General features: G+C 35.8%; 1 protein-coding gene across 3 annotated transcripts in view; it reads right to left on the reverse strand.

The window, feature by feature from the left end:
- Positions 1 to 541: 541 nt before the first annotated feature.
- The window catches only part of GLRA2 (glycine receptor alpha 2), a 272,444-nt gene continuing 250,434 nt past the window's right edge, over positions 542 to 22,551 (reverse strand). Inside the window, exons 8-9 of one of the 3 annotated variants that reach the window (XM_074192704.1) lie at positions 1,215 to 1,242; positions 542 to 879 (exon numbers count right to left, since the gene is read on the reverse strand). In XM_074192704.1, coding sequence (XP_074048805.1) covers positions 608 to 879; positions 1,215 to 1,242 — 300 coding nt within the window. In that variant the 3' untranslated portion in view covers positions 542 to 607. Of the gene's footprint in view, positions 887 to 1,214; positions 1,243 to 22,551 lie in introns of all 3 variants that reach the window. The other 2 variants (XM_074192705.1, XM_074192703.1) reach the window with 2 other exon arrangements.

Here is a 22,551-nt window from a genome sequence, read left to right on the forward strand (position 1 = left end):
TACAATTATAGGAAAGCAAGGTGATATGAAAATGCACACTTACAAGGCTAATCCAGTAGAGATCTTGTTTTGTTGGAAGTGTTCATTTCTTTCCCTTTTTTAAGTATAAATTTATGAGCCACAAAAAGACTTGGTGAAACACTAACACTGATATTATCATGGAATGTAGCTCAATGGACTTAATTTCTCATACAAAGGCAGCATTTTCTGAAAAAGTTTGGTCCTCTTAACTCACAGGAGGGTAGCTGCTATAATTAGATGTAAAGTATTTTAGGTATTAATTAAGTGAACATTTCAGTACCAGAATTAGTTAACAACAACCAAAAAAAATGGCCCCAAGTGCACATCTTATTGACCCAAGATCTGGAAGAACAAAGTTAAGGGATTTGTAAGGGGACCCTTGTCACATAGTTCTGTGATTACTTAATTTTGTGCAATTTTCTTCATGGACTGAAACTTTTCTGTCTTCTTTCAGTGTCATGAAATCCTCCCCCCACCCTTTTCACCTCCCCCCAACCCCTCAGTCAAAATGATAGAAAGACAATTTCACCATTTATTTACAAGCACAACATTTGGGCAACAGTGTCCCTTGACCCAAAGGGTTCACCTATTTCTTATGGACATCCTCATGCCGAATGATTTTGTATGTGATCCAGTAAAAGACATTGAATATGAGGAAGGCCAGGGGGAAGGCAGCTCGAGATATTGTATCAATCCTTTTGGCTCGGTCTACAAACTTCTTTTTGATGGAATCTGAATCTTTTGGGAGTGCTGGGGGTGGGTTGGGCGGTGGGGCTTTGACTGCTGTTCCATCTTTAACTTGGAGGCAATGCCCCATCCCATAGCCACTGAAATTAAAACGACTCTCTCGAGCAATGTCTTCTTCCTGGAAGGATAAAGAAAGATGGACAAAAAATGAGTCATCATTTTGAAAGCTACAAATTCTTATTGAGGTTACTTATAAGCTCTTAAGAAATAGAATGTTAGGTCATATTCATGATATGGTAATATGATTTTACTGTTTAAGGTCTATCAAGTGTCTTCTACTAGAATAATTTTTTTAGGTTTTTTTTTTTTTTTTTTTTGCTAGGCAATGGGGTTAAGTGGCTTGCCCAAGGCCACACAGCTAGGTAATTATTAAGTGTCCGAGGCTTTATTTGAACTCAGGCACTCCTGACTCCAGGGCCAGTGCTCTATCCACTGTGCCACCTAGCCGTCCCTAAAATCATTTTTTAAAGGAGACTTTTCTTCTAATTTCAATCTAACCAACTTTTCGGTGGTGATGGTCTTTTCTCAGTATTAAAGACAAATTTATCATAGTGATTTGGGGAGTAGTAATATGGATTTAGCAAGTATTATTGATAATTTTATGGTTATTTTATCCAGTCACTCACCTTTAAGTAACAACCGTGTTCTCAGGTACACGCAAAACTTAGCTGGGCATTTTAGTCCTCAAATTATTATACTCAGCAGACTTGTATTGAAAAATTAGATGTCTGGTTTTCTGTTAGTCAGCACTACATTTAATTTATGTGTTCATTGTCATTAGAGTTGTCATTTGCATTAGGAGAACAGGAAGGAAGCTAATTCAGTTTACATTTGGTTCATCCATATCATATAGATTTGGTACAAACACAAAGGAAAATTATCTCCTAGGATGATCAAGAGTACATGAGAGGGACTACTAGATGGTGCAGTGGACAGAACACTGGTCTTGGAATCAGGAGGACCCAAATTCAAATTTGACCTCAGACATTTAATAATTACCTAGGTGTGTGACCTTGGGCAAGTCACTTAACCCCATTGCCTTGGAAAAAAGTGTATGAGAGTCAACCCTTGCAGGCATAGGAAGAGTAAATTGTTAAATTTTTCGTGTGAACATTTACACCTGGATAATTGTCAAATGCTTCAAATCAGGGCTTGATTTATTTTCTTTTGTTGTTTTGTTGCCTTAAGAAACCAAAGGAAAAAAATGTCAATAATTCAGATTAAATTTAAGTGATTTGTGTATACATTTCCTGCTTCCTTCATCTCCCCCTGCATACTTCCCTACTACCCTCCTCCCCCTCAACTGTTATACATTTGTTGTTATACATCTCTCAGCACACCCATGCATGGGATGTCTGTCTACAAGATTCAGGTACTTTGTGCTTTGTAAACATGGTTTTGGAAGCAAATGGTGAAATCAGAAATTGCTGTTCCATAGTCATTCAGGTCCTCTTTCATTGCTGATTGACTGTACAGTCTCTCATATAGTAGGGAAAACTAAGGATTTGCCAAGTAGAAGCACCTTTCTGCTATAGAGATAGCCAATATGAATTAATGTTAACATTGTGTTTCATTTTTGTTGTGTCACATATGTTCCAGGCTAAGACTATGAAGGGTTAATACAGAAATAGTTATGTGCTTTAACAAGCAAGATGTGCTTCAGAGCTTAGACAAGGGAGTAGCTGCATGTGTGAGCTAGGAGGTACATTCCCAGGCCCAGATAGATAGCGCATTCTGAGATAATTACCTTCTGCACTTTGTTTATCAAATCACTGTTTGGTTCTCAAAACAATCTTCTCTCTGTTTATCAGAACACTGTTTGGTTCTCAAAACAATCACCTAAGACATACACAAGGTATGCATGTGAAAAAATGCTTGCTAAAACGCTTATCTACTTGGTTACGTAAATGTAGAGTATAAAAGTATGTATCCTGTGATCAACAAACGAACCAGCTTATGCATCATATTGATGTCGGCCTGGGTTCCCTCCTCCGGACTCGACATATGGTGACCCCGATGTGAGGGAAGTGAGTCGAATGGGGAGAAGACATCCCAGTTTGAGTTGGTAGGGAAGTGCTGGACACCCCCTCACTCAGCTCTAGAAGAAAAGTGGATTTAAGTGGCCATGACTGACCGGTGAGTCAGGGAATTTAGGATGGGAATGGCTGTATCAGCCACGGAGCGCATTGCGCTCAATACCTTAGAGGACTTATCAAAAAAATATGACCTGCCTGTTAAGAGATCAGAAGTTTCCTGGATATTACACTGGGGAAGAGATAAGGGCATAATTACTAAGACGGAAGAACTCTTCTCCTTGGAAAAATGGGATAAGCTGGGAAAAAGCTTATGGGAAGCAGTCCAAACTAAGAGCAAGGAAGCCCAGAGACTGGCAGAACTGTATGGCACACTGTGCAAAATTGTCTATGATGACTTTGAAAGTTTGTGGGCTTGCCCCGCTGTGACTGATGCTGAAAGAACTGCTATTGGAGGAAGTTCGGATGTGCCTCCTGTAGCAGAAAAAGTGTTAATTAATCCCCGCCGCCACCTGGCCGGGAAGAGGGCGGGCGGGTGGGCTGCCCCAGAGCCTTCCCACTGCCGCCTTTGTCTCTTGCAGGCTTTTCAGATCAGGGGCCCCGGGCCACCAGCACTCCGCCAGCACTCTGTGGCCTGGGTGGGGGCTGACCGAGGGGAGGAAAGCCGATCCTATTCCCCCTTCCGCTCTGTTAGTCCAGCCACTGCCGTGCTTCCACTCTCTCCCCCTGCTGCATCCTGCTCATCTCAGCCAAGGCTTTGGCGAAAACCTTCAACCTGCCCCTGACACAGACTAGAATGATTGTTGCCTCCTGCCCTGACTGCAGTAAAATGACTCTCCTGCTTAATGAGAACTTGACTTGGCAGCCGCCGTGAATCATCCCTAGGCTGGCAGAGGAAGGAGGAGGATTTAACCCCCTCCCACCCCGCTTCATGTCCGCATCTCATTCACCTCGGTCTGCCTGGCAGGACCACCACTGACGGGGCTCATCAGGATGTTAAGAACTACTGAGCCTTGTTTTTAAAAGAAAAGGGGGAGGTTGGGGGATCACCGCATAACATAGTGAGCAAAGTGATTTATGTTTTGAACTGGCTTAACCCTAAGCACTCCATCTCAGATAACAAGCCTCTTTACTTTCACTTTTCAAAGAACGTGTCACACTTTGCCGGTGTTGACATTTCTGTCTCTGTTTTTGATCCTAAGACTGCCCAATGGGACAATTCCTATCAGTTACTAACCTGGGGACAAGGGTATGCTTGTGTTGTTTCAGGTTCATCGAAACCACAGTGGGTTCCTGCAAAGTGGGTAAAACCTCACCTGAAAAATGATACTTTTTCTGCTGGCGCTTGCATCCTGCCTGCCATGGCTCTTGTGACTCATCTGAATCTTAAATATCTACAGCATCAAATGTGTATCTCCCTGAAATCAGCTGGTGATCCCTTCAAGACATGCTTCATAGGGATCCCCCTGGACCCAGAGAACATCAAACAGAGACTGAAAGGGTACTATGGACAGTTAAAGGAAATATGTAGGAGTTTTCAGCAGTATAGTTCTTGTGCATGTATGTGTGATAAGCAGCAAAATTATACCTGGCCATCCCTGAAAAATAGTTGTAGATTAAGAGTTATATTAAAGGCTTTAAATAAACCAACTACACAGGAACCACAGGAAATAAATCTCTTGTGGAGTGTTACCCCTGGAATAAAAGAGAATATCACTTATCTCCCACATTGTAGTCTTGTGAACTCCCCACAACTTTATAATGCTACAGGAGTTTTTATATTTGGAGGTTTAGAGTATTTTAAAGAAAACGCGCCTTGAGATCCCCCTAAGTGGGAACGATTCACTAATGTATCAGGGCATTTTCATCATTGGAATTTATCAAAAACAGAACGGGGGCTCCTTAAAGTACAAATTGAGGGAGCGAAGTCATTACCCCTTGGAGTATTTTTGATATGTGAAGAAAAGGCATACCATTCTATCCCATGGTGTCCTATAGGAGGACCTTGTTACCTAGGCCAATTAGCACTAGTGTCCACACCATACCTTAATTTCTCCAGAAGCCCTAGGAAAACAAGGAGCATTCCCCTGCCTTCCAACTGTAATAATAATGTTAAATTTCTATCAGTATCAGAAACAGTAGCCATATCCCTTTTCACACCAGGGGTAATGGCATCTATTAATTATAATACCATGAAAAAACTTGCATGTTGGGCAAAAGCTCAGGCTGACATTACGTCCATGGCTTTAATGGATATAATTACAGATGTTCAGAGCATTCGCAAGGCTACACTACAAAATAGAACTGCAATAGATTTCTTGCTTTTATTACATAATCATGGTTGTGAGGAATTTAAAGGCATGTGTTGCTTTAATATTTCAGATAATAGTGCTTCAGTCTATGCTAAAATCAAAAAGTTACAAGAAAATCTTGATAAAATAACTGTACATGAAGATTTCTTTAAGGATTGGTTAAAATCTTTAGGATTACCTGCTTGGCTTTTGGCAATTGTTAAACCTATAATTGTAATTTGCTTTATACTTGTTATATTCTTGTTGTTTGGACCATGCATCCTTTTGTGTTGTCAGAGATCTCTAGCAAACATGCTCTCCCAGGCCTTTAAATGAAAAGGGGGAGATGTTGTATCACATATGTTCCAGGCTAAGAGCTATGAAGGGTTAATACAGAAATAGTTATGTGCTTTAACAAGCAAGATGATGTGCTTCAGAGCTTAGACAAGAGAGTAGCTGCATGTGTGAGCTAGGAGGTACATTCCCAGGCCCAGATAGATAGCGCATTCTGAGATAATTACCTTCTGCACTTTGTTTATCAAATCACTGTTTGGTTCTCAAAACAATCTTCTCTCTGTTTATCAGAACACTGTTTGGTTCTCAAAACAATCACCTAAGACATACACAAGGTATGCATGTGAAAAAATGCTTGCTAAAACGCTTATCTACTTGGTTACGTAAATGTAGAGTATAAAAGTATGTATCCTGTGATCAATAAACGAACCAGCTTATGCATCATATTGATGTCGGCCTGGGCTCCCTCCTCCGGACTCGACATATTTTGCCTTTGTAGAACTTGTCAACATGATGAAAAGACAGACAAGAGAATGCTATTTCACTCTTATTAATGATATTAATATGAAAAAATAGTAATATCAAAAGTCATATATATGTACATTGCAGATATTTAAGTAATCAAAGGCATTTCTACTTTTTAAAGATTTTTGTCACAAAAATTCACGATGGATATTCCCTTCTTAAATTCATATATTTTTAAGGTTTTTGCAAGGCAAATGGGGCTAAGTAGCTTGCCCAAGGCTACACAGCTAGGTAATTATTAAATGTCTGAGACCAGATTTGAACCCAGGTCCTCCTGACTCCAAGGCCGGTGCTTTATCCACTATGCCACCTAGCAGCCCCCTTAAATTCATATTTCAAAAGAATGTTCAGAACAATTTGTCCCAATTCTTGAATGAATGTTACCAAATAGCACACAGTGGATTGTACATTGGTCAGTCTCTATTCTCTCTCTAAACAAACAAAAAATCCATAGCATAAAACTGCATATTCTCAACAATAAAGTGATACTTTGGGACAAATATTGAAATATAGCATATCCCAAAAATCTTAGTATAGATTTGAAGTTTAATAGAAATTAAAATTAATTCCCAATAAAGCTTAAATCTATACCAAGATTTTTGGGACAACAATAGTAAATGATTGGTAACCAGTAACTAGGAACAAAAACTAAAGAAGGACATTGCTTAATGTAAAACTACCAAATAAAATTATGTATCTTTGAAGATGAAAGGAGTACATGAAATTAAAATTTATCCTCATATCATCTTTGCAAATCATCAACATAGTTTAATGTATACCTATGCTTCTGGGGAACTCTTAACAAATACTGAAACCCGATATGCTTCCTGACCTATATTAGTAGATGGGTTCAGTAGAGTTTTGGTTTTCTTGTTTAATTCTATTTAGCAGAAATCAACTAGTGAATGAATATAGTAAAAATGAATTTAGTTCATATGATAAAAAGATCACTGAACTAAGAATAAAATTCTAGGCCTGGATTCTAGGCTATGTGAAACTGGGTATATCATCTCACCATGGTGGGTCAGAGCTAACTTATCTACAAAAAATGAAAAATAGATCAGTAGATCTCCTAGGTCCTTTGCATCTATAAAATTAAGATTCTAGGTTACTCTTTGAAATTCAAATCGTGGCTTTCAATGTGATAGCAACAATATCTGGCTGTAATACATTAGTAATGGTATCTCACATTTATTTATATGATGATTTTTAAAGTTTTTAAGTTTTTCCTCACTGGTATCTTAATTGAAGCTTACAGCAACTGTATGGGTGTTGCTACTGTAGGTATTAGATAGGTATATTATATTATATTATATGGGTATTTTATAGATGTTTAATCTGAGACTTGAAGAGGCTAAGTTAATGAGCATCAGACACAAGATTCAGTCTTCCTGACTCCAAGCTCAACATTATCCGAACACACCATGTTTACTCTCTAAACAACAATGTACATTTGTATAGTGCTTTATAATTTACAAAGCAATTGAACACATTATTATCTGAATTGATCTTTATTGTTGTTGTTCAGTTGTTTCTGACTCTCTATGACACCATTTTAGGGTTTTCACTTAAGTGGTTTGCTTTTTCCACTTCATTCTGCAGATGAGGAAACTCAGGCACATAGGCTAAATGACTTGTCTAGAATGACACAGTAAATGTCTGAGGGCAGGATTTGAGCCTGAGAAGATGATCCCATAGTCAGTTCCATAATTCCAAGTCAATGCTCTATCCACTGACCCACCTCACTACCTCTTTGAGCTTTGTAGACAAATAGATTAACTACTGTTATCCATACTTTCAGATGATAAAACTGAAATTCCCAAGTACAATCCATTATGAGCTTTCTCTTCTCCACTATTCCCAAACCACTCTACATCATTCCCCAATCCTTTCTTAACTGTTTTATTCTCAGAGCCTTTTTAAGTTTTTTTGCAAGGCAATGTGTTTAAGTGGCTTGTCCAAGCCCACACAGCTAGGTGTCTGAAGCTGGATTTGAACTCAGGTACTCCTGACTCCAGGGCCAGTGCTCTATCCACTGTGTCACCTAGCTGCCCCTGATTTCATTTTTGTTTCAGACATTGCTGACAACCACCCCTCCTCTTAGGTACTCTCTTTTTGACTGATCTCGCCTGACTCTCTGACCTGCTGATTGCTCAATCTCAATCTTTTTTAAATGATGATCATATATATTATCTCCTCTAAACATAGCAGCATAGCAGAATTTGATCATGAGACCTCTTTTTATGTTAATACTGTCACTTGATGAGCTTTTCATTTGTTGTTCATTTGTTTGGTCATGTCCAACTCTATGGGGTCCCATGGGCATGGACCATGGAATTTTCTTGGCATAGATATTGATGTGGAATGGTTTGCCATTTCTCTCTTTAGCTCATTTGACAGATGAGAAATCTGAGGCAAACAGGGTTAAGTGGTTTGCCCAGAGGATCACACAGCTAGTAAGTATCTGAAGTTGGATTTGTACTAGATCTTCCTGACCCCAGGTCTGGTGCTCTATTCATTGCCCCACCTAGCTGCCCTCATCATTTCATTATCTTGGTTTAATTATCAGTTCTATGCAGGTTTAATTAGCAGTTCTATGTTCAATAAACTCCAGTAACTTTCTATAACCTCCAGAAACAAATGTAAATTCTCCTGTTTAATTATTAAAACCCTTTATGATCTTGCTCCAACCCATCTTTCCAACCTTATTTTATATTGCTCCCCTCCATGGACTCTTAGGTCCAAATTGGCTTGTTTACTGTCTCTCATACACAGCTTTGCTACCTCACTTCTCTCTATTAGAATTCCTATTTTCTTTCAACTCTCAGCATACACACCACTTTCTACCTGCATCCTTTTCTAATCTCCCCAGTTGTGAGTGTTTCTTTGTATAAACATTATCTTGCATTTGCTTTGAATATAATTTATGTATTCTTATATATGTATATTATCTATACACATGTGTGTATATAATGTACATATAGATGAGGATTCAGATATGCTTCTGGAGGTTATGAACTGTTTAATTTTTGTTTTTGCATTTCTAGTACCTTGTACAGTGTGCCACATGTGCTTTTGGCAGGGATATTGGAGTGATTTGAACTCAGGAAGATGTGTATTCCTGGCTCCAGGTCCTGTAGTATCATTGCATTACCTAGCTGCCTATCTAACTGAATGATACATCATAGTTACTTAATACATATTTATTTATTATTAATGACAAATATCTATATATCTAATCTATTTCTATCTAATCTCTCTCTACTTGATCTCTATCTGATCTAGATCATCTGTTACCTCTCTCTCTCTCTCTCTCTCTCTCTCTCTCTCCATCCATTCATCCATCTATCCAGCTAGCTAGCTATCCATCTAATTTATAACTTCCTGCTCTTTTGAATTCTTCTGAATCTATACCACCAGATGTTGGTCTGTCTTGTCCACATCTATAGCTCAAAATAGAAAATTTACAAAATAGAAGTCACTTCCTCCTTTAAACTCTCCCCTCTTCCAAATATAAGTATTTCTGTTGATAGTATGGACATAATTTTATTTATTTTTATTCCCCTTTCCCCCATATTTACCCTATCCAACCAATTACCTAGTCTTTTAAATTGTGCTCTAAAAATGAGACACTCAAAACTTTTCATGTCTTTTCCCTTTGCTTCACTCCTTCCATTCATTTAGGTTCTCAGCACTCCTTTTCTGGACTATTGAAGTAGCCTCTTAATTGCTCTTCCTACCTCTAGTCTCTCCTCTGTCCAAGTATATAATAAACTTGCCAAAAATAGTTTTCCCAAGGTGCAGGTCTGAACATTTTGTACTGTCCTGTTACAAATTCCTTAGGTTGGCATGTAAGATCCTTTGTGATCTGAGCTCAGGATAAACCTGACATCAATCTCACCTTTGACATTAGTTGTGTGGCCAGGGTCAAGTCACTTCAACTCAATGAGTTTCCTGAACTATAAGTGGGGTTGATATCTACAATACCTACATCATGGTATTGTTATGAGAATAAAATGAAATAATGTATATAAAGCATTCTGTAAATCTTAAAGCATTATATCAGTATAGCTACTTCTATTCACTTATGCCTAAAAATTAGGTTCTGTATCCATTCAATAGTGTTTCATAATATGGCTTTTGGTTTAGCTATTGCTAATTAAATTAATTGTTTAAAATAAATATGTAATAGCTGCAAATTATTCCATTCAATTTACAATGTGCAGCTTTTATGCTTTTCTAATAGCATTCTTATTTACTATTATGACTCATTCAATATAACTTTAAATGGAGACAATTTAAACAAGGAATTGATTTAGTTTTATAGATTTTACTCAGTAATACAATCCACTTATGTGTATTCTTTTGCATATTAAAATTAATTTTCTTTTCTAATAGATTAGATATATAGATATTTGTCACCAAAGTCTTGCTTGACTCCTCATTGTGGCACAGTAGCAATTTGGATCCTTGAAGCCAATCCCAGGGGGTTCAAACTCTGTCCATTTCTGGTGCATGGAGTTATATATGTGTCATCTGAAGACAAGACTGCATAAGTATTAAAATCATCACTAAAAATCTGTCCACCAGCAAACAGATTGTTTTGGGTCAAATATCTCATGAGACTTTCAACTAAAAGTGTGTTTGGAAATCTCTCTCTCTTCATCTCTGTTTCCTTCTTCTCTGTCTTCCTTCAAGAGACGCCATTTCTGGTCACCCTTAATATTAATGCCTTTTTTTCCTGAGATTATCTTGTTTGTATGTAGTTGTTTAAGTTGTCTTCCACATTAAACTGTGCATTCCTTGAGAGTAGGGTCTGTTCTTTTTGGTTTAATTTTGATTTTTCTTTCTTTGAATCCTTAGGGTTTAGGATAATGCACTTAATAGGAGATTAATAAATGATTGTTGACTTAACTTACTGAGCTATGAACTCCATCAGTAATGGGAGTACTTGAATGAAACCATAGATCTTTGAAGCATTGAAACAAGTAAAAGGAATTGTTGATTATATTCATAATGAAATTAGAATTAAGATGCTAAAATATCATAAAATATTAAAGCATGACTTCTGTGTGAAAATTTAAAAAGTGTTATGAGATGGAAGTTTGATTGGGTTAACAGATAGTATCCATCAACCTGCCATGTACTCCTGGAAAGTAAAGCACTTCATTTTCGATATATGTGCAATACATATATATGTGTGTATGTAAATATGTATGTATATGTGCAACTAGGTGAGATATGTATATGTGCAACTAGGTGAGACAGTGGAGGCAACTAGGTGGCTCAGTGGACCATCCCAGGAATCAGAAGGACCTGAGCTCCAATCTGGTCTCAGGGAGTTGTGTGATACTGAGCAAGTCACTTAATTCTAAATGCATAAAAAAAGATAGTGCCCTATCCACTACACTATATTACACTCTACTCTTCCCCTCCCCTGCCTTTTGTTTTTGAAAATGATAATAGCATCATTTATTTTCTACCAGAAAGTGTCTAGTTGCTGAAATAAACTTCTTTAAAAAAGACATTAAAAATAAGATGTCAGGAAAACTTGAGTTCAAATCCAGCCTCAGATATTCAGAAGCTTTGTGACCTTGTGCAAGTAACTTAACCTCTGTTTGTTTTTATCCATTGAAGAAGTCATTGTCTTAAAATGGCACTAAGATTTTTGGGACATGCTATATTGCTCCATTTGCTCCTTCCAATAATACTGTGAAGCAGGCACTGTCATACCACTTTAGATGCTTACTACCTGTGTGATCATGGGCAAGTCATTCACCTTCCTTGGGACTCTGTTCCTCTGTAAAACTGAGGAATTTAGACCATATGACCTCAAAGATCCCTTCCAAAATTAGATGTATGAACCCTTGGTTCTTATTTTACAGATGAGGAAACTGACTCAGATTAAGTGATGCACTCAGAGGCAAACTCAGGTTTTCCTAAATTTGGGTACAACTTTTGCTTCCCTCACTATCCTAAACTCATATTATTAGTTAAAATACTTAGAAATAGAAAAAAATTTCTCTAGGACCAGTACATCATTTATTTTTATAGGAAGATGTTATTTTTATTGTTTTAATTAGTGAAAGCATAGAGAGATTTCATTTAGCTTGGAAAGTTAAAGGAAATTAATCCATAATTCATAAGAAATACATTTTTTTCCTAACTCCATTCTAGTATATAAGGCCTGGTACCCTTTTACCCAATCATTTTTAAAGTAAAAGTTTTGCTCTGATGCTCAAAAAAGACAGAGAGAAGAGGAATATCTTTCAAGGAAAACTACAGAAATGAACTCATGGTTTTACAAGTGAATTATTTCAAACATTTAAAGATTGGCTAATTCTAATATTAATTAAATTATTTGGAATAATAGGCAAATAATAGATTTTTATCAAACTCCTTTTCCTATGTGATACTGATACCTAAATCAGGAAAAGCAAAAACAGAAAAAGGAAATTATAAACTAATTTCATTTAATGAATGCAATTAAATTTTTCTAAATCTTGTATCAATCAAGGTTTTACACTCCTATTCTTTATAATTTCATAATTCTAATAACTATTCATTAATGAAGGCAAAAATCCTCAATAAAATGCTAGCTAAAAGATTACAATAATTTATTACAAAGATTATACATCATGATCAAGTGAGATTTACATCAGGAATGCTAGAATGGTTTAACATATGGAAAAACTATTAACATAATTAATTATATCACTAAGAAAAGTAAAAAATTCATATGATCAAATCAATACAGAAAAACCTTTTGATAAAGTTCAACACTTGTTTCTATTAAAAATACCTGAAAGTATTGGTAAATGGATTTTTCTTTAAATAAATAAAAAGCCTCTCTAGAACTCTTAAGGATTATATAACCAGGCTGGCTCTGGGAAAGAAGGATAGGGTTCACATGTCACATAGATAAATAAATAAAGTCCAGAAAGGTTAAGTGACTTGCCCAAGTTTATACAAAGATATAGGAATAATTTGAACACAGACTGTCTGAGTCCAAAGTCATGTGAGGAAAAAAAAACCCAAAGGACATAACCCTTGAAACCAAAAGACTTGGAGTCAAGGGCTCAATTCTGCCACCTTTCCAGTTGTATAAACTTAAATGAGTGATTTAACTTCCTCTTCTTCAAAAGAGGGCTACTTATACTTTCCCAGTATATCCAGAAGTATTCTGATAGATTGAGAACTCACCGATGATCAAGAAAATCTAGATTCATTTTAATTTTACTTCTGAAACATTTTGGGTGATTTGGGGCAAATAACTTAATGACTCAATTTCCTAAGCTATAAATAGCAGAGCAGCTGCCAATCTGCGTTAATGGAAGTAGTTTCCCTATTAAGAGTTTCCTACATGGAAGAAATCACAGATACTATCCGCACCCTAACTCCTCATCTTTACTTTGTATGATTATCAAGAAGAAAGTGATTTGGGGCAGCTTTAGTCCTTCAAATCCATCTTCAAATACACTTAGTAATTGTAAATCCTCAAATACACTTAGTAATTGCCTAGCTGTGTGACCTTGGGCAAGTCACTAAACCCCATTGCCTTGCAAAAACCAAAAACCAAAACACTTGACACTTACTAATTGTGTGACCTTGGGAAAGTCATTTTATCTCTAATTATCTGACAAAACGGATTCATTGGAGAAGGAAATGGCAAACCACTTCAGTATAATTGCCAAGAAAATTCCAAATGGATTCATGAAAAGTCAGACATGACTGAACAACAACAGCAATGTAAGATGCTACAGAAATATGGGCAGTTATTAGGATTATTATTATAATTATAATATTTAGATTCATAGATGTTTTCTCAGACATATATTTTAAAAATTAAAAAAATAATAACAAAGCCCAAACAATAACTCATTCTGCTCTTTCAATGAAACCAATTCAGTAAAGCAAATCTATAGATAAGCTAACCTTCTACAGGCTTGTTCAAACATGAAGCATATTTACTTATTTATCTTTTGTGTTGAAAACCATTTTAAATGGAGCATCTCAGACTAGAGTTCCACTATTCAGCCTACTTCCAAGAATCTATGTGTTGGTAGGTGTGACAGAATAAGCAGATCTGTGGCACAATGCTATTAGAGGAGCTTTCTCTCCTCTTTCAAAAATAAGCCTTTTGGTTTCATCTCCATAATCACAAAGCAGCAGGAGCCTACTGTTCCATTCCATGATCTTTTGGGGGGGTTATTATTTCACAGTACATATTGATGCACCAGCCAATATCTCTTATAAATCTATAACAATCATGTTTCTGGCTTTAAAAGAAAGACTCCAAATGTATTAAACAGATATGTTAGAGTATAATAGTTTATTTTACAAATACATTCAGGGCTGAGTAGTTGGGAGGTTGTTCAATAAATACTTGTAGCCTGATTGGTTAATTCATCAGACAAAAAAAGATTTGCCACATGAAGTAACCAGGGAACATTGAATTTGGAAGCAGAAATTTGGACTCCAATCTTGGTCTCCTGCTTGCTGCCTGGTTAACCTTATGCAAGTTATCACATTTCTCTGATTTACAACTCTGTAAAATGAAAGATTGAGATGGGATGATCCTTAAATTCCCTTCTGGCTCTTAATTCTATGATCCCTCCAGATTACTTTAACAACATTTTCATATGTATTTAAAATGTTTTTTTCAGCACAAGTTTTTCCAAAAATCATATTTAGCTGTAACTATAAATATGAGGACTAGCTCTATCTTATAGAAATGACTGTATGTTTGACTAGTGAACCACCTATGAACCAGCAAGTTCCTATGTATACAACAAATGGACTGATCACTTATTTTTAGGATTAGGGGTGCAATGAATTTGATGTTTTTTCTTGACTTTGGAAGCTTTGGTTTTGGCTATGCCATTTCTTACAGTTTTCATTTTAGTATTTTTTCAAAGGCTGCCAAGTGGATTGTTTCTATTTTCACTTTACCCTCTGGTTTCAATAGAGCCAGGCAGTTTTCACTCCATTTTATTAAAGCATGTTATCCATTTTTGGCATAATTTTCATGCATAATGATGATTATTAATTTATCTCTCTGACCTATTTTATTAGCAAGTTGTTTTTGATAGTGGTTTCCTGACAATTTCTTCTATTTTTCATTTTTTTTGTTTTTGTTCTAACATTTATTTTGTCCTGTGGAGGCATTCAATTCTATTTTTTTCCATTCTAATTCAGGAGACTTTATTTGAGTAAGGTTTTCTATCTTCTGTTCTAAGGTAGTTTAGATGAATAAAATCCAGTCCTGCAGTTCACTGAGGTGATACAACAATACACAACTGCCCAAGTATGTTCCTCAGAACATACTTGGCACATAAGAGAAGAATAAAGTATTATTCAAAGTTGTAGGGATGGAGACTAGTGGGATGGTGGTGATGATAAGAGAAAGCTTCAGGGAAGAAGTAGCATTTGTGTTGAAATAAGAAGTAGGAATTCACTAGACAAAGATGGGTAGGGAGGGTATTTTTTAAGGAAGACTCAATCTCTTGCCTAATAGGATAGGCAATGTAGTATAGACAAAAGGATCATTTGGAATCAAAAGATCTAGACATGAATTTCACCTTGAGGAAAATAATCCACACAAGTTTGACACATTGCCAGCATTTAAAGTGCTTGATGGCTAACTTGTTGACTTAGCCTATTCAAGCTTCAGTTTTTCCATCTATGAGTTTAATAATATTTTAATACACACTTTACAAGTTTAGTGTATTAAAAAGCTTATGAATGTGAATTATTTTTATGGACATAGAGCTTGCAGTGAAGTAGGGCTAATATGTTTTATTCACAAACAACTACAATGGATTATTGCAACTGTGTAAGAGAGTAGGAAATGCTGGGTAAGAAACAAGGAAATCAGCACTGGAATTTAGCAGGTATTTTAAATCCTGATTTTAAACAAAGTTACCTCTGACTCTCTTGAGAAATGAATTATGAAATTCTTAAAACAAAAATTACTTACCTCACTCAGCGACCAGGGATCTCTTTTCCCTCTATGCTAGTTCACTGGCGATTCCTTCCCATAATTTCAGTTATTATCTCTATGCTAATGATTTTTAAGACCTACTTCTCCAACCCCAGACTTGCATCTCCAGCTTTCTATTAGATATCTCAAACTAGATGTCCCAGAGATTTCTTAAACCCTATGTCAAAAACTGAATTCATTATTTTTCTTCCCAGTCCTTTTTCCCTTTCTAAACTCCCTTAACATTGTCACCCGGGTTCCTAAGTCAACTCCTCACTTTTACACTCTCATTTCCAATCTATTGCTAAGGTCTGTTGATTTTATCTCTGTGACTCAGATATATCTCACATATTCTCCCTTCTCTTTTTTGACATTCTGTTGAAAGTCCTTATCACTTCACTCCTGGATTGGGTAATAACTTTGCTATTGGTCTCTCAAAATTCAGTTCATCATTCATTTATCTGTCAAAATGATTTTTCTATAAAGCACAGCTCTGACCATGTCACCCTCCCTTTCTATTCAATAAACTTCAGTATCTCCTTAGCACCTCTACAATTCAAGTAAAAAAATTCTCTGGTTGATACGTAAAACCTTCATAAGGTGCCCCACCCTTACCTCTCTAGTCCTTTTATATTACACCCCTCGACATCCTTTATGATCTACTGACACTGACTTCCTTGCCCTTCCTCATACAACATGCTCCATTCTGGGCTATAGATCAAGTTTTACATCTTACTCTTCAAACAGAAAATCCAATCTTCTATGAGAAGCTTTTCCCTTTTTCCCTTTAATTCTAGTGCCTCCCCTCTATTGATTTTTTCTAATTTATCCTATATGTAGTATAGCAGTTTGTATATTGTCTCTCTCCCATTTGACTTTGAGCTCCTTGAGAGCTTGTTGTTGTTGTTGTTGCCCTTCTATGCCTTGCTAGGATTTAGTACAAGATATGATCTATAGTAGGCACTTAAATACTTACCTGTTTATTATGGATTGATGACTGTTTTTGTTTTTGCATGACATTGGGGTTAAGTGACTTTCCTAAGATCACACAGTTAGGTAAGTATTATGTGTCTAAGGTCAAATTTGAACTCAGGTCCTCTTGACTTCAGGGCCGATGCTCTATCCACTGCACCACTGAACTGCCCCCAAGACAACCTTTTTAAACTTTAAACCTCCCACTCAAGTCAAGATTAATATTAGTGAATGTTCCAGTCATGCTTTATTTTATTTCTCTGCTGTCTTCCTGCCAACTACTTTTGCTGCCCATCATCTAGGCCTTCCCCATTTTTCATTTTTAGAACCATGATTAAATCAATACTGTCATCACTATTGGAAAGGGTGTGTCACCCTAAGATTCTACTTGTTATTATTATCATTTTCCAAGCCAAGATAACCTTCCCTGGACATTATTACTCTTTATGCATTGTCTCTTTTAGAATATAAGCTTCTTGAAGGCAGCAGCTGGCTTTACTTTTATTGTTGTAACACTACATTTAGAAAAGTCGATGATACACAGTCAAAACTTAATAAGCACTGTCATTCCTTTACTGATTCATTCATACTATATTGTTTAGACGTAATATCCTAAAAAGAATGTCTTATAGTTGTGACATTATAACTGTGGTCCATGACTGGGGAGGCATGAACAGTATTAGATAGGTTTGCACTGATCAATAACACATACACACACACACACACACACACACACACACACACACACACGCACACACAAACACATATCTCTCCTCTCCCTTCCCCTCCCCTCCCCTCCCCTCCCCTCCTCTCCCCTCTCCTCCCCTCCTCTCTCTCTCCAGTGAGGCAGACATATTGACTGACTAATCTGGTGCTTCTCACGCATACGGTGAAATACATCATCTCTTGACTTTGGAGAATATGAGCATAAATAATAAAGGATCTACAAACATTACACTGGTGAATACAGAGAAATAGCCACAGGCTCGGGCTTATTGTACCTGTTCAGCCCAGTTTGTAGGGGATTGCATAATCTGAGGTGAGGCAGAAGCTCTTTCCAAATATTTGAAGATAAAAATATGCAAATTCAGTTGCTTTTAATCTATGAAAATTACTAGAATCATACAGAAATTATATAGCTATCTATATCTATATCTATCATCTATCTATCTCTATCTCTATCTATCTATCTATCACACAGACCAGTGAGCAAATATTAATGTTTATTTTGTTTTAGCATTATTATTTTTTTTACTTTTCAAGATATCAGGAGAGACTCTACCTCCTTTGACCAAATGTCTTTAGGCAATGGTTATTTTGTTGTTGTTCTTGTTAATTTGTTTCAGTCCTGTTCAACTTTTTGTGACTCATTTAGGGGTTTTCTTGGCAAAGATACTGGAGAGAGATCTGCCATTTCCTTCTCTAGTTCTTTTTATGGATGAAGAAAAAGGCAAACAATTGGTTTGCTCAATCACACAGGTAGATTTGAATTCAGAGATGTGTCTTCCTGATTCCTAGTTCAGTGTTCTATCCACTATGCCACCTAGCTGTCCATAGTAATTTTTACTAAGAATAAAATCAATGTATATAACAAGTACATATTTGAAAATGCCCACATCATGTTATAATTAAAAAGTAATAAAATATGACTTTTTGGTGGGGGGAAGAGGTAGGAGACATCCATCATATCTTGATACCATATTTGGCTATCATTTCTCACCTTCCAGACTATTCTACTAGTTTGTTATCATCTAGATAGGTAGTTTTGAGGGACAGCTAGGTGATGCAGTAGATAGAGTACTGGCCCTAAAGTCAGGAGGATCTGAATTCAAATCCAGTTCAGATACTTAAAATTTACCTAGCTGTATGACCTTGGGGAAAGTCACTTAACACCATTGCCTTGCAAAAAAATAAAAAAAGTAATTTTGATATCTCTGCTATATTCACTTTAGTGAATGAGTGACCTACACCACTCTGTTTTGAATTCTTATTTCTGCACTATGCTTATTGGAGAGCATTATTAAAAAAAAAAACAGGTTAGAAGCTTCTTCCTCTGAGGCATAATTATAATCTCCACACTTAGAAATTATTTCTTGTGTTCCAGTATCCATATAATTTATCACTTGACCTTAAGAGGTCTTTTTCTAAATTTAGCTAGGTTGGTTGTAAGGTGATTTCCTGTCTCTGATCCCTTGCTTAAAATGTTTCAGTGTCGTAGAACTTGTTAGAATTTGCCCATCAGTGGACTAGTCTTAAAAAATCCAAGTTCATCCTGGCAGAATAACAAGACACTAGAAAAAGAATTTAGTCAAGTGTTTCAGTTCTATTATAGGTTAAATATGTCCCCTGTGTACACAGTGCTGTATCACTATAACAAAGGAAGACTGAAAAGCAAAATTTATCTTTGTCTCTTGATACTGATGTTAAAATGGACTTTCATCATCCTTCAAAATCTGACACTCAAATCTTATTTTTGCCATTTCTGCGTTTCAATTTTAACCAAGTGTATTATACTCCAAACTTCATTATTCTTGATATACTTTTCTGGCCATTGTGTGACTGACCTTCCCTTTCTGTGTGTATTCTTCTTTTATATGAACTCCATAGTCACAGATCTCAATGCCCTTTGGAACAGATTACTGAAGTAATTGTATCATTTTTCATTTTAGCCAGAAAACTACTTTAGTTGTCTCCAAAGCCTGTCCCAGCCAAAAGCAGGTCCTTGAATTACAGGAATATGTGTAATACAAGTCTATGTATCTGTATTATATTTCCCAGCTGATACACTTCCATACAAGTTAAAAATAATAAATGTTTCTTTTTCTATAGTCATTTTTTTCCCACATGTGCCTTATTTCTATTTGTTCATCATTACTGGAAAGATGATTCTGACATCTGTCCATTGTACCTTCAGGCTATATATCTATATATCTATCTATCTATCTATCTATCTATCTATATATATATATATAGACTACCACATGTGCAATTAAAAGCATTTATGACATGGAATTTATATTTTTCAAATTCCACATGCTAGATGAGTATATTAGAGGAGTCCTTTGAAAAAATTCAGAAAATTAGATAGAAAATTGATTCACTATTTGGCTTGGAACCTTAGAAGATAGTGACCAACTCTAGAACAGCAGTCCTATGAGTTTTATATAAATTTTAACTTCCTTCATGTATATGTTAATTGACATGAACACATTTTATCACCGCCAATATTAATTTGTAAAACTGATATTTGATTTGGAGGCAATATGGTTTAGTAGGGAGATCTCATTTAAAATAACACCTCTGATACTTAATTGTTATGTGGTTATAGGATTCCATTGGTGTAAGAAACTTCATGACATGGAAAATTTCTTTACCAACAGAAGGCAACGTGACAGCAATAAGTGATTAAGTGTGGTCCCTAGGGTCAACTTAATTCTAAGGTCAACTCCCAACTCATTATTTTGTGTTGCTTTCATTTATTCTATGACAATAGAAATCAAGTCCATAAATCTTCATTTTATTCTATTCCCTCAAAGTAAAGAATATTGGATTTTAATGTTTCCACTTGAACCATGTACTTTATACAAATCATCTATTTACTTCTTTTTATAAAGACTATCAATTTTCTCAGTAAAGAGGTTGAATTAAGCCAGTTCTCAATAAATTCTGGGTAGCCATGGGAACCCTGGTGAAATCACAGATTTATTTAAATGATATCTAATTTATTTAAATATCTATTTTATTATTTTAATATCTAATTTATTTAAATTATATCTAATTTAATAGATGGGGTATCATGATAGGAATGGTTTTTTAAATTATTGTCTAATGTAGCCTTTGATAAAAGAATTTAATAATATGTAAAATGCTGTCTATCATCTTTTTATTCTCTTTTTTGATAGTACTATGAATTACAAATAGATGACTTTTCTGGAGGTTTCTGCTCTTTCAAGTCTTCCTGGAATCTTTTGAAGACATACCAAAAATTCTATAAAACCTCATGTGAAAAATTTTCATTGGGTGTAGAAATTATTTGATTATTAGTATCATTCACTAAATATTCATTTAAAGCAAGTTAAACATTGAGAGTTTGTCTACAAGGCATAAACTGGAGGGTGATGAGAATTTTCTGATGATTTACCATTGGGCACATACCAACTTTAAAAATCATGGATATAAATAAACTTTCCCACCTGAATAATCTTGTTTGTCCAGGTTCATTGGGTAATTGCTTCATGTTCTCTATAGAGAGTCATTTATCCAGATTGACAGATAGGACAAGTTTGATTAAAATAATAGTCATGAATAACCCATGATTTCCTCACTGCAGGAACTCCCTCTTACTGATACTGATAGAAACACTTCCATGTTTCAGATTGGTTACAGTCAAAAACTTTTGTCACTTGATGACTGACTTTCTGATAATGAGCCTGTCAAAACTTGTACAGATTACCCTCTGTATGCAATGCTTACTTAGTCCATTGCTGTGGAGACTTGAGGACTTTCCACCAGAACTTTCATTTGGTTAAACTAACCTTTGAGATCTCTAGATCATTGCCTTACTGTTTAAATATCTGTTAGAGACTCATTTTTACATCCTGCCTAAACTTTGGTATTGACCCCTTCCCCATGTTTTAGATGGTTATGAAGTAGCATTTTTAAGGTTTTTTACTTGGTTCAATTCAGTAATGAAAAGGGCAGAAAAGGAAACAATGCATCTTGAAGACAGCTAAATTTAAAATCTGTTTTGTCCTCTCTTTTCCAAAAATGATGCAAATATTGAAAAGGAAATAAGAGAAATGACCATTTCAACACATAATTGAAGAACAACCCTCCTATAAAACTGCAAAAATTGTTTAATTAGCTGTAATAAGTGGTCTTCATGAGAAAAATAGGAAGTAGTCTCCATTAGAGGTAACTTTGCACTGATGGTAAGTACAACTATACAATATTCTGATTTGTAACCAGTTAGTTACATTTTCCATCAAAGTACAAATTCAGGAGGAGATTCAGATATTGTTATTAGGGTCATGCATTATCCCTTTCTATGCCTATCTTTATATCTCTGTTTCTGAGTCTTTGCCTTTCTCTGTCTCTGTGTCTCTCTTTTACTCTTAACCCTTCTTTCTGGAGAGATTGGTTAAGCAGCTGCCATTCATGGGCCCAATCCCAATGCAGATTTTTTTTAATCTTTATTTATTTATTCATTCATTCATTCATTCATTTATTTATTTATTTGTTTGTTTGTTTGTTTTTGTTTTTGTCAGGCAATGGGGTTAAGTGACTTGCCAAAGTCATACAGCTAAATAATACTAAAATCTATTAAGTTAAATATCTACAGTTAAAACTCACAGAAACAAAAGCTATTTAGGTGAGTGTATCTTCTTTTTTAAAATATTAAAAATTTATTTATTTATTTATTCGTTTGTTTATTTATTTAGGTTTTTGCAAAGCAAATGAGATTAAGTGGCTTACACAAGACCACACAGCTAGGTAATTATTAAGTGTCTGAGGCTGGATTTGAATTTAAGTAATCCTGACTACAGGGCTGGTGCTCTATCCACTGAGCCACCTAGCTGCCCCCAAATTTTTATTTATTTAAGGCAATGGGGCTAAGAGTGACTTGCCCAAGGTCACACAGCTAGGCAATTATTAAGTGTCTGAGGTTGTATTTGAACTCAGGTCC

The sequence above is a fragment of the Macrotis lagotis genome, chromosome 6, assembly GCF_037893015.1.
Source record: "Macrotis lagotis isolate mMagLag1 chromosome 6, bilby.v1.9.chrom.fasta, whole genome shotgun sequence".
Classification (NCBI taxonomy): Eukaryota; Metazoa; Chordata; class Mammalia; order Peramelemorphia; family Peramelidae; genus Macrotis; species Macrotis lagotis.